The 12,722-nt window shown below is 46.4% G+C and overlaps 1 protein-coding gene across 5 annotated transcripts in view; it reads right to left on the bottom strand.

Annotated features, from left to right (window-relative positions):
- Positions 1-866: 866 nt before the first annotated feature.
- The window catches only part of Rps6kc1 (ribosomal protein S6 kinase C1), a 117,284-nt gene continuing 105,428 nt past the window's right edge, over positions 867-12,722 (bottom strand). For all 5 annotated transcript variants that reach the window (XM_051186619.1, XM_051186621.1, XM_051186620.1 and 2 more), the window contains 3 exons: positions 8,789-8,871; positions 7,702-7,797; positions 867-1,731 (listed from right to left, as the gene is read on the bottom strand). In XM_051186619.1, coding sequence (XP_051042576.1) covers positions 1,621-1,731; positions 7,702-7,797; positions 8,789-8,871 — 290 coding nt within the window. In that variant the 3' untranslated portion in view covers positions 867-1,620. The remainder of the gene's footprint in view (positions 1,732-7,701; positions 7,798-8,788; positions 8,872-12,722) is intronic.

The following is a 12,722-nucleotide window of genomic DNA, read 5'->3' on the forward strand; positions in this document are numbered from 1 at the left end:
CTCCTGTGTCTCACCTGCATGAGTTCCTGTCATGAGGCCAGGAGGTGGTGGGCCAAACCCAGTTCCAGGGACTGACGTCATCTTGACTGAGGTCTGAGTTTGGTGACCTGCTATATCCCAACCTGGTGTTGTCACAGCCCTTCAGCTGGGTTTCGGGTTATAAGGGGACTAAAGGGGGGGGGGTGGAGTCAAAGGGGACCGAAGAGGGGAAAGAAGGGGTCAGATAATAGAAGAGGGAAATGCTTGCACATTTCCTGTGTTCGAACAAACACTTCTGCTTCTGTTTATCCTGATGGGAGACCTGGAAGTCAGCAGATGGATGCCAAGATTCTCCTGGGGCCAGGACGGCCTCTCACACAGACTCAAAAGCACATGGATTAGAACAGAAAAACCCAGGGGCTGGAGCAAAGTTCAATGGGATGGCACCTGCCTAGCATGCGGGCACAGGGTTCTGAGTCTAATCTCTGATGCAACAAACAGAAACAAAACACAATGACAACAAAAGAACAGGAGTTTCAGGAGTTCCTGGTGGCCCTGTTCCTAATCTCTGCGTGAAGTTTGACAGGCAGACACTAAGACTTTTAAGGCATCTCCAAGTTTTGGCAAACAGCATGGTGGCAGCCACGCTACCTTAGCAAGATGAAGCAGCTGCAGTAGTAAACGTGATACAGGTGAAACTCTGACTCTCCCAGAGCATCTGGAGTTCAGCTCCACCGCACCTCACTGGGTCGTAAAAACAAATACACTAAGCCACGGCAGGGAAAAAAAAAAAAAAAAAATCTGTCCACTTTCCACAAGAGAAGGAACAGAATAAGAGGACCCTTCAAAATGAACCTTTAAATCTTTATTAATAAAGAAACCACACAAATTTTAACCACATTTATTTTACATCATGATTTCTTAGTCTTGTTACACTGACAGTTTGGGGGAATAAATACCCCTTCCCTTTTTTGTTGCTTGTGTGTTGACAGAAGAATAAAGTGGAATCCAAGAGAAAAAGCAGAGAACGCAGGAAACGGAGCAGGTAAGAGAAGGGCTGGAGGACAGACACGTTCCCATGAGCCCCGAAGAGTTAGCAGCATCGACCAGCAAGTCGAAAGCTGGCAAGAGTGTTTTTCCTCAGATAGCCTGGCCCTGCTTGGCACTGGGCAGTCCTCTTCACATTGTCAGCCCATAGATGACCTGGTCACAGAAACGAACTTAGTGTGTTACTCAGCAAATAGCGACTTAATCATGTAAACCAGTCTTGTATAGCAGAAGCACCATTAGCTGCCATGGTAAGAACCTCCACACACGTAAATCTCCCTTCTATACTTACAGCTTCCTAGCAGGGGTGTTTGCACAGACATTCTCATTCACGTCTGCAACACACCAGAAACCCTGAATGCAAGTTACGTCACATCTCGGGGAGGGCAAGTGCAATGCAACTGCTGGCAAGGTTCACCAGTCTCTTGTCCAGACAGCAGGTGGGTGGGAGTCTGTTAGCCTCCTGCCCCATCACTTCCTCTATGGTCTTGTCCCAGGGCTCTGGTGCACCAGCTGGAAGGTGACCGAAGCCTAGACACTTCTGGAGATCTGTCACAAGGGGCTCTGTCTCTTGAAGAACACTCCACATGATGCTCATCTCGTCAGTTCTGCCCAATCCACTGGATGGAAGAATGGGTGAGATTTGATATCTTCAACACCAGCAACTCCAGCACCCAAACGCTCCAGAGGGTTGAACTGCAAGAGCTGAAACAGGAGATTCTGTGAGTGACAGAAACACAGTAGCAACGAGAGAGCAGGCTGTGGAAGGGAAGGGCTTCAGGATTCAACAAAGCCATAAGCAGGCCATCTATGGCCAACCAGCTATCTGGCTGTGGGCTGGTGGAGCGCCCCAACTGAGTGACAAGCTTGTCAATACCTGCAAGGATAGCCCTGAGTAATTCACTGGGGTTCCCTCATCCTCAAACAGGATAAGGGGACCAAGAGAGATAGTTACTTTCTCCATGACTCAAGAGTCTGGGAGCCCCACAGAGTCTTTTGGTTCCTTAGCAACTACAACACATCAGGGCAGCACAAGCTCAGATCTGAACCAGCAAATCTACCCAACCCCAAACCACTTTCTCTGGAACGGTTGGTGCATTTGATGAAGTAATTTGGTTCAGCGAATAAATAAGCTATGACTTCTTCAGAATTAGAAATTATGTATAAAATAAGCAAACAATTTGACCACACATTAGGTGGTCAAAATTTTAACAGTTAAAAACCAGAAGTAATTGTGTACAACCATATAAAGGCCCTGGGCATGCTGGGAAAGTGTGCCAGAGACATTCCTGCATCCTCACATTTTGTGTCAATAGCTTTACCAAGTAAGGGACAATTTATCTACTATACAGACATCTACTGAAAGTCGCAGGTCAACAGTCTGTGATCAGCTTAGATGTGTGCAGGATCCAGTCCAGCTCTACACCCCTCTGAAAAGCCTGGTAACTGCTCTGTGATGTTTGTGTTCCCCAGACCTCAGCCCACGGCAGCCACTGTCTCTGAACCTGCCCTTCTTGGGCATTCTACGGAATGCAGCGCTAAGCGAGCCTTGCACTCTTCCCCTCACTGAGCACAGCACCTGTGGGACTGAACCATTTGGAGGCAAGCCCTCATCTATTTCCTGATCGATAGCCCATGGTACCTCCACTGCTGTTAGTCCAGTCACTGGCTAATGGGCCTCCAAGTTCCCAGCTCTGGACTGTACTGAGCGACACTGCTGTTAAGAGTCTCGTGTGTCCCTCGGGAGGCCATGTCTCCAGTTGAGTTTATTCCTAGGTCAGAACTGTTCAGTCATACAGCAGGTTTGAATAAAACTTACTAAGAATCTGCCAGACTTTCCCAGCGTGGCTGTACCTGTCCACACTCCCATCAGCAATGAGCAAGGACTCTGGATTTCCTTCCTGCATCAGCAACCTCTGGCCCTTGCATAAGAGCAGCTCTAGAGGGTTAGTAGCATCTCGAGGTGGTTTTGATTGCACTTCCTGGTGAGCAATGACATTTATCATGGTTGTGTGCCCTGGCAACCATTCACATAGACTGTGCTGAAATAGCTCACATCCGCCCATTTTCAAACTAAGTTGTCTACCTTGCTGGGTGACAAGAGTTCTTTATTCATTCTGAACATAACCACAGACAAGCGATTTGCAAACATCTTCCGCAGCCTGTGGCTTGTTTTCACATTCTTCACATATCTTTGAAGTGCTCGCATTTTTTAATCTTTATGAAGTCTACTTTATCAATGTTCCTTTTATGGATCATGCTTTTGGTGTTATATCTAATTAGCTCTGCTGTAGCCCAAGGCCATGAGTGTTTTCTCATGTTTTCGTCTACAGGTTTTACAGTTTTAGCTCTTCCATAAAGGCCTGGGAGCTACTTTGCGTTAATTTCTGCATTGCCATCATGATGGCTGCAGCACGAGGTCAACTGGTTCAGAACAGCGTTCTTTAAGAACGGTCTGGATGCCAAGGCATCTCTGTACACCGCAGTCAAAGTCTCCCCATCCCACTGGCCTTTTCAAGGTATAGTTCCTTTTTCGTTTTCTCTCTCACTAGTTTCTGCTTCTTCTGTTTGCTTTGGGTTAACTTTATTTGTACAGTTCTTTTTCTGTATGTGTTTACTCATTCTTTAAAGTAGGGACTCATGCCTTTTGCCCATGGCAATCCTCTTGCCTCAGCTTGTCAAGTGTTGGGATCATGGGCATGAGCCCCCTACACCCAGTTCTTTTCAGTGTCTTAAGGTGCAGACTTAGACTCTGAGATTAGGTCTTCTCCTATTGTAGTTGCAGGGATGTAAATGCAGGTGTGGCAACTGGTACAGCTTCTTCCGTAAACCCTGGGATGTGTGTTTCTATTTCCATTCTGTTAATACTGGGTTGTGACTCATCTTGTGATTTCTTCTTTGACTCATAAGTTACACAGAAGTAAATACATGGTTTAATCCCCAAATATGTGGATTTAGCTGACTCTTTTGGGATTGGGGGGGGCCTGTGACCTGTCTGTTGTCTGTTATTGATTGGTAATTCCTCTGTTGTGGTCAGAGTGCACTGCTGGACTTCAGCCTTGCTAATCATGGAGGTTTTTATGTGAACACAGCACGTGCTCATCTAGCAGGCTGCTCTCAGTGAGCACGGTGGGCATGTACACTCTGCAGTCACTACAGAGCTGTCTGTACCAGCACGTGTGTCCTCTGTAGCCTGCTGGTGCCTATAACTACCTACATGAGACATGGAGGACTCCATTTGTTTTACTGAGCTACTTTACCTTTCAAGTCAGTCTTTTTATGTACTTTGGGGGCTATTACTAGTTAGACTAGTTACATTTCCCTATGTTGACCTCTTCTCATGAGATGCTATCAATCTCTGCCAAGCCCCTGCTCTAATGTCCACTTTGCTGACCTTTAGTGTCACTCCAGACCTCCGGGTGACTGTGTGTACACTTTGCCTGTCCTTAACCTTTGTCTTCAACCCTCCTGTACCTGAACTCAAAGCTGTCACTCAAAGCTGTCCTACGTACTTTCCAGGCACTTTGAAGGCCTTTTTGTACAGTGTGTACAGACACTCACTTGGAGTTCCCAGGGTTCCTTTAGCAGTTGCTGTAGGAACCACACAGCTTAATTGATCACAGTCCACTTCAGAAATAGTGCTAACTCGGTAACAGGTGGGATTTCCCTCTACTATTGCTGGGTACAGTCCGGAGCCTGCGTGAATATCACGATACATGGGTGGGTGCTCAAGTCCTTGACAGTGTCGGATAAATCTATATCCTCCCACCACGCACTTCCAATCACCTCAGTTGTTTTTAACCCACAACACAATGTGACCAGTATGTAAATAGCTCCTGCACTGCAGTGTGTAGAGGGAGTGAGGAGAAAAATGTGCACACACAACCCCTTCTAGTTTTTTTTTCTGAAGCAGGGTCTCATACTGTGACTCACATTGGCCTGGAATGACTCAATATGTAGCCCAGGCTGGACCTGAACTAATTAATGGTTGTCCTCCTGCCTCAACCTTCCACATGCTGGGATTACAGGTGTGAGCTGTATACATATGCACATATATGTGTATGTTGTTTGGATTCAGGGATGAAGAATGTACTTACAGAAAAAGCTACATGTATACTGTGTCTAAACATGTCATAAACCCAGCAGCACCAGCTCACAATTGTTACTACATGTGTCTGTATTTTTTTTTAACAGATAGGGAAAATAAATGGGGGAAAAAAACATATGTAGACTTTTTATGAACTTCTCTCTACCACTGCACTGTTCAGTGTGCTCAGACTTGAGCCCCAACCTGCCATCATCCCATCCACCCCAAGAGACCCTAGCTCTTATGAACGGTGCACATCCATGGTTGAGGTACACCCATGGCTGGGGCTACTTCATCATTCTTTATCTGAGAGTATCTCACCTTTATGGGGGAAAAAAAAAAACCTTTTATGAATTACAGGCTGATACTTCCCCCCTCAATATTATGAATGATATTCTAGGGTCCTCTGTTCTTTGTTGTTTTCCATGAGAAACCAAGCATTAATACCCCCTCCCATGAGATGCGTCTTTCTCTTGCTGGCTTTACAGTTTCCCCTTTGTTCCTGCTTCTCAGCGATCTGGCATTGGTGTGTCTGCATATGGCTTTCATATTTCTGCACAGGGTCCCTTACCTCCCTCCACAAATACTTTCATTTCCTTGCACCACAATAAAGAAGATGGAACCAGATGGGCAGCTGGGACGGAGCATCTTACATGGTCCTGAATGGTTTTCTCTGACACTGACTACAGACCAAGGCTCTGTGTGTGCACCCGTGCCTAACCATACTGCTCCTTCCCACATTTCCTGCTGTTGGTGTCTTCCTCCTACTGACCCCTCCCTCCTCCTCCTCACCCCGCCCTCCTCTTCCTCCCCCCTCCTCTTCCTCCTCACTCCCTCCTCCTCTTCCTCCTCACCCCATCCTCCTCTTCCTCCTCACCCCTCCCTCCTCTTCCTCCTCCACCTCCTCCTTACCCCCCCCCCTTTAAATCTGTATGTTTTAAAAATTGGTATGTCTCATGTATCCCAGGCTAGACCCAAACTTATCAGTAACCAAGAATGACATTAACAACAGGTATGTGCCATCATATTGCTTTTATTCAGTCTGAGGAGGGAATTTGGGGCTCTGTAATATGCTAGGCAGGCACACTACCAATTGAACCACATCCCCAGCCCATGGCTATGTTTCTTTATATTTCACAGAATTGGGCAAATTAACTCAACTCTGACACTTTCCCTTTTCTGCACAACAGCAAATCCCACATTATAGAAGAGCTGTATCCTTCCATCCTCTGTTCATGACAACGGCATCAGTGAGAAAGCCCCCACTACTATAACCCTATGTCAACCTCCCTCGTCACTGTTCAGTCCCCCTACGCTGCTTCCCCCATATCTACGCTTCCCCTACTAAACTCTGCCAAAGCCCAGCAAAAGAACACATAGCCCACAACAATTTTCCTAATACTTGCACACCTACCAGGAGCCCCCTTTTCTGGACTTGAAGAGCTCCGAGGTAGTCTCTGCCTGTCAGAGTTCCTTCGCAGCCCTGCCTGTGGACAGCTACTTGGTTTTGACCCCACAGCTTCAGCGCTATGCCTTGCCCACAGTACTGCCAAATGGAATCAAAAATTACTCTTTAGGAGAACGTGAGGGTATGTTTTTCTTCATATGCCTCTTTTTTTCTTTTAATTTTTATTTTCCCTGACTTCAAAACATCCATTCATTGAATAATTCAGTTCACTCGGTTCACCACTTCAAATCACCTCTTTGTTTCGTGAATTCCATGGAAGTATGGAGACTGCAGTGTTGCGAGCCCCTCACATCGCAACAGTACAACACAGCACCTTCCCTCAGCAGAACCCCCGCCTCAGGACGATGGAGGCAGAGGTGAGGGGCCTTCACCTGAACACGATTCTCAGACACCCTGAACTCTTAGATTCCCTGAGAATACACGGGCGCTCAACAAAGTTTAGATTTCAGAGCATTTAGGATGTTGAATTGCTTTCATTAGGACTGCCTAGCCATAAAGTCTATACAGGCACTACCAAACCCACATCCTGGAAAGCTCTGGTCGCTGCTGGGCTTTTGCTGCATTGTTACATAGAGGATAGTTAGTTGGAGCAGCTCACAGGAGCTCAGACCTCTGACATGCTGTACCTAATTTCTCAGTAGAGTCTTTCTCAAAGCCACCAGAACCATATGAACTGGCTGGCATAGGGTTCCAAAGTCACCAGAACTATACAAACTGGCACAGGGCTCCTGTCCCATCAAGGGGAGGAGGCCCTTGGGCTGACTTCACATGTCATAACCCTTCTCCCTGTGCAAATGAGAATTAGAGAGTGGAGCAACCATTCAACAAATGGTTACATAATACAATAGGGAGATGGGGCAGTCCCAGACCAGCCAGAAGCAATCTAATCTCACACTCCATAAATGGATGGAACTGACTCAGCATCAGCCCCAACTCAATAGGAAAATTAGTGCCAACAAGTTCCATCCCATCCTCTGATCCTACAAATGTGCCATGTTCACTCTGAATGTGACTGCATGTGAGTCTTTTCTGCCCCCAAATACTTCCTAATAGCTCTACTGCAGTGGGCTTTGCTAATCTGCAAGCTGAAGGTACTTAGCCAGGAGGTCGATTCAATTACCTGTTGAATGAGTGAGCGAGCCTCTTCAGAAACACAGTCTGGCATGTTCAAAGTGGTATGGGTATTTATTCCTGCTGGGTGGCACTCCACCAGTGTCTGAAACAGTGAATCAGTTACATTTCTTATTCCAATAACATCACACCCTGTTCAATCCCGGGACATACAAGCAGCAACTACAGACAGCTGACACCATCCAAACTGGGGGCACAGCCATCAACACAGCCTCGTGCAGGCAGATTAAGTTGTGAGCCTAAAAGCAAAGCAGCTGACAGCCACCATGCTCCCATCATGGCCTGTGCAAGCGTCCCTTCTTCGTCACTGAGGGACTGGATCATAACAGAAAAAGCTTAAATAATGCACAAACTCCAAAGAGTAAGCCGACAGCTATGAAATAACTAATGTTCTTAAAAATCTTTCAGTGTAGAGTTTGTTAGTCAGTGCTTCAACATGTGTATATAGTCACATTTTACAGTTTTACTGCAAACTTCAGCTACTGTGGACTTCACAGTGATCTTACACTGCTAATTCACACACTTAAAAGTGGGGCTATGTGTTTCCTCCAGTTTCTTCCCAGGAGGCAACAGGCACAAAACTCAGTTAAGGTCTCTTAACCTCGAGCATTGTGCTTAAAAGTTTCTAATCACTCTCTGTCCTCATTCTATACTAGACAGATAGGGAAAATATACCGTATAAAGGAAAAAATGTTACCTTCAAAAATCAACACCAATTTTAATAAATTAATTCCTGTCGCCCCCCCCCCCCAGCGTCAGACAAGAACCTGAAAGAATCAGGAGGGTTCTAGCACACGCCTGTTACAAACCCCACAGATGTGATTCTGTGTCACAGGGAGGGCAGGGGAAGAGACAAGTCTCTCCCTGGGTAGCTGTGACATAGCAGAGGATTACCATCAATTTATTCAATGTTACACGATTTTAAAAAAATTGGAATCTTGATAAATTCCTCTGCCTGTCCTGACACTGAAGTTTCCCTCAGCCCTGATCTAATGACTACAGGAAGGCTAGCGGGCGTGACTTGGAGTCAGGGTGGCATCTGGATGTGTGTGCTAGGTGTTGAGGTCACTTTGTACCTTGCCAGTGAGAAGTTCGAAGAGGACAGCACCCAGGCTCCACCAATCACAAGCTTCAGTTTCTTCTGTGACTGCTCCAACCTCTAAACACACCAAAAAAGGTTGATATTAAAATTCCAGAGGTCAATTAAACTTTCAGAATTAACATGCATTAGCAAGGTGACCTTGTTAGTGCTGAGAGAGCAAATACTAAACACTCCTGGGCTTTGAAACCCCTGAAAGTCGATTCTCTCTTTGGTCACCTACTGGGGTTGCATTTTTCCCCGACACAGTCATACATTAAATGGAGACATTTGTTCTTCGGCTGACGGAGGGACACCTTCAAGACACTGTACTTGAGGTTTTATGAACAACCAGATCAGCACTTGTTTCCACTTTCAGATTCAAGAGAGTATGGCTGATTTCCCCTTTCAAACCATCTTTTGTTTTAGAAATAAAGGCTACTTGTAACCAGAAGGCACTTCAAAATTTACCTAAGCCAATATTAATCACCCTGTTAGAAAGCAGGCTGTACATGGCACCTTCTCCCCTCATCTCTGTTTCTTTCACTGAAGAAAGAGCCTGTGAAATGCAAACCCACCCATTCTGAAGCATAGAAGAAACACTGTTTAAAACCACAAGTGGGAATGCCAGAAACTACACTTCTACCTGTTAGTTCCTGGAGGAACTTTGAAGTGCCATCCTTCAGGTGGCTCCATAATGAGCACCAACTCCAAGGCTGGAGCCACTAAATCCTGCTTGAGACCTTGTTCTTTCATAGTGACAGCTGGTTAGTCTTAAGGCCTTGCCAGTATCTGCCCTCTGCAGCATTAAAACAAAAGCAGCTCACTATTGTTTGACTGCAGGGAACCCATCACTTCAGACAAAGAATATTCAGGAGCTTCTAGAGTGTTAGTGAGAACTTGAAAGGTGAGTGAAGCAAGCATAGGGACCCTGGCTATAGCTAACACTCTGCAGAGCACCCTCCAGGAAGAACCACACGGCTCTCGCTCATCGAGCTTCACTCCTGAAGTAAAGGGTGGGGGTAGCAATGCACCCTCCAGCAAAGTACCAGATATGGACCCACTTCAGCAGCCTCTTTGGGGTCGGAACAGCCTAAGCATAAGTCAACCCACACCACAGACCCTCCCAGCCTGTCTCTGCCTATGGTGTTTCATACCGAACCACAGCCTCCATTCTCTGATGAGCTCCTGCCAACTACTGTCCATGTAACCTGAAAGACCAGACTCTGTCTGGCACTGTGTGTAAACTGTGAAGTACATGCACACCTCAGAGCCCAGTTGAATGACATCTTTACGTGGGACCGAAGCACAAACGCACACTGTTTTCAAACAACAGAATTCTGATTAAAGAGGATGGGGTAAGAGAATTGACAGATATTTTAGTGGCCTGCCTCTGGGATGGTGGGATTTTTTAAAATATTCATCAACCTGCACAAACACCTCGGTGATACAAACCTCAAGGGCAGAGTGAGATGAGAAAACAGGTTTGCAGGACAGTACTTAGCATAGGGAGGAACCATGTGCAACCCTCCAACAGTTTCTACGAACTTAACATTCCCCGTTAGAAGGCTGGACCAGACACTGAAGGTCTGGCATGAGTCTGACCTGGGCGTCTATGGGCTAAATTTTGTCCTAAGTGCCACAATTCACACCTTCCTCAGTCCTCAGGAGACACAAGCCCTGTGTCTTGTACCACCCCCACCTCCACACACAGAGCCACTGTCACCATCAGAAAAATGCTCTTAGAAATGTTAGTCAGGGTGTGTGTTCCAAGAAGCCTCAGAAAAATAAAGAGGAGCCGGTCACAGGCCTGCAATCAGATATCACCCTTTGCATGTTTCTTTCCAGTCTACACAAGGGCTTATACTGTCACCCTGTTCAGAATCCTTGCACTGCATCTCTCTGGCCATTCAATAACATTTAAGTGTCTTGCTCAGGCATACTCAAGCAATCAGACATCCGTGTAGGGTCTCAGCCTATTCCATCAACCAATACGGACATAGAAGCAGCGTGAGTTAGGCTGTGTATTGGCCCAAATGCTCGGGTAAATAATGTGACTTCAAAACAAGTTTCCCTGACAACGCCCATAGGGAATGTAATTTTTTTCCTCTGTTCCACTTCTTTAAGCATAGAGTTGGTAGCCATGTGTTACTTAGTTTTATTAAGGTTTTACCTGTTCAGAACTCAAGACCAAAGGGGCAGTTCAGCCACCCATTTAGAATGTGCTAGCAACATTCAGCATTTTCCATGCAGGAACACTATTATACTAGGCTAGTGTCACAGCAATGGTCACAGTAGTCACACAATAGCCCACATTACTAGGCTAACTAGTGTGTGTGCATGCACATGCATGTGCACGTGCACACACACATATATGTATGTATCTGTATGTATAATTCTTATATATCTATGTATATATGTATGTGTGTGTGTGTGTGTGTGTGTGTATATATATATATATATATATATATATATATATATATATATATATGGCACCCTCAGTACCGAACTGTGTTTCACACCTCAATCATTTTAAATTTCCTAACAATAAGACCGAGAACTTATGTGTATGGAACACCTATGAAGACAGAGACATCATCTCTCTGTGAGAAACAGCAGGGTGCTGACCCAGCCAGTTCAGAGAATGTGAATGTCAGAAGATGCCTTTCAGGATCACACAGCCTGTCTGAGGGGCTCCAGACTAGAGCCATGCCTGTCTCCACTTGCAGGCTTGCTGAGGTGGGCCTGCACCGTTAATGTCGCATTCTCCACCTCTGCAGTCAGACCTGCCTGGGGGGAGGGGGATTCCTGGGCCCTGCACAGACAGATCAGGCATGCCCTCTTCTGTGCAGTGCATTTGGCCAGCTAGTCCTCCAAGAGCGAGGTTCACCAGCTTTAATGCCCTGAAGTCCCTGGCCACGTCAACCAGGTGTTTGACAGGCTATGGCTGCTTCAGCTGTGGATGGTGATGGCCATGGCCCTGCCCTGTGGGGATGTGACTCAGCACAGCAGCCTCAACGCCAATCTTTTCTCACCTCTGTGGGTTTGCTAGTTCATCCAGGATGTACAAGGCACAGGCACTGTGGGTGACATTCTTGAACTGTGCCCTGGAGCCTGCTGCCATCATTCTTTGTTCCTCGTTTCTTCTTCCCCCACTTCCTTGACCATCACCTCTGACACAGCCGCCTCTCTTCCTTTCCCCTGACTCTCTTTGCTCTCAGACACAGCTAGCTCAGGACTCTAAAGGCACCCAGGCCTCACACTAGTTTTTAGTGCTATGACAAAGCATCTGACATCACTCAAGGGAAGAGCAGCTTGCTTTGCCTCATGGTTCCTAGTCTCCAGTCTAGGCTGGCCAGCTTATGGCTCCTTGCTTATGGCTCCAAATTGAAGCAAACCCTGGCAGGGAGGGCACAGTGAAGCAAAGGTCTCACCTCATGGAGATCAGGGAACAGATAGAGAGGGGCTGGAGACAAGACACACCTTGCCATCACATGCCTTCAGCAACCCATTTCCTCTGCCAGGATCCCAACCTTCCAAATAATATCAAGTCAGCACTCCGTGAATGGGTTACTCCCCACAGTCCAGGAGCCAGCAACCACACCTTTGGTGCAGAGCCCAGAGAACATTCTAGACTTGAATCCTAAGAGGCCTAAAGATATTGCCAGCCATCCAAGAACCTGTGTGTTGTGTTGGCTTTTTGACCTGAGGGGCTGGATATGAGGACAACTGTAAGTGATACACTTTTTCCCATAGGGAGAAAATCAAGTTTCCATCCAACAAGTGTAGCTTGAAACACTCCGAAATGACTTCCTATCAAGCAGGGGCTGATTAATGTGAAGCTAACATCATGAGCTACTGTGCCTGGTTTCCTAGGTGACTCTGATCTATAACAAAGAGTTCTGCATGTAGGTAAGATACAAAGAAGAACT

Source organism: Phodopus roborovskii, unplaced genomic scaffold, assembly GCF_943737965.1.
Source record: "Phodopus roborovskii unplaced genomic scaffold, PHOROB, whole genome shotgun sequence".
NCBI lineage: Eukaryota > Metazoa > Chordata > Mammalia > Rodentia > Cricetidae > Phodopus > Phodopus roborovskii.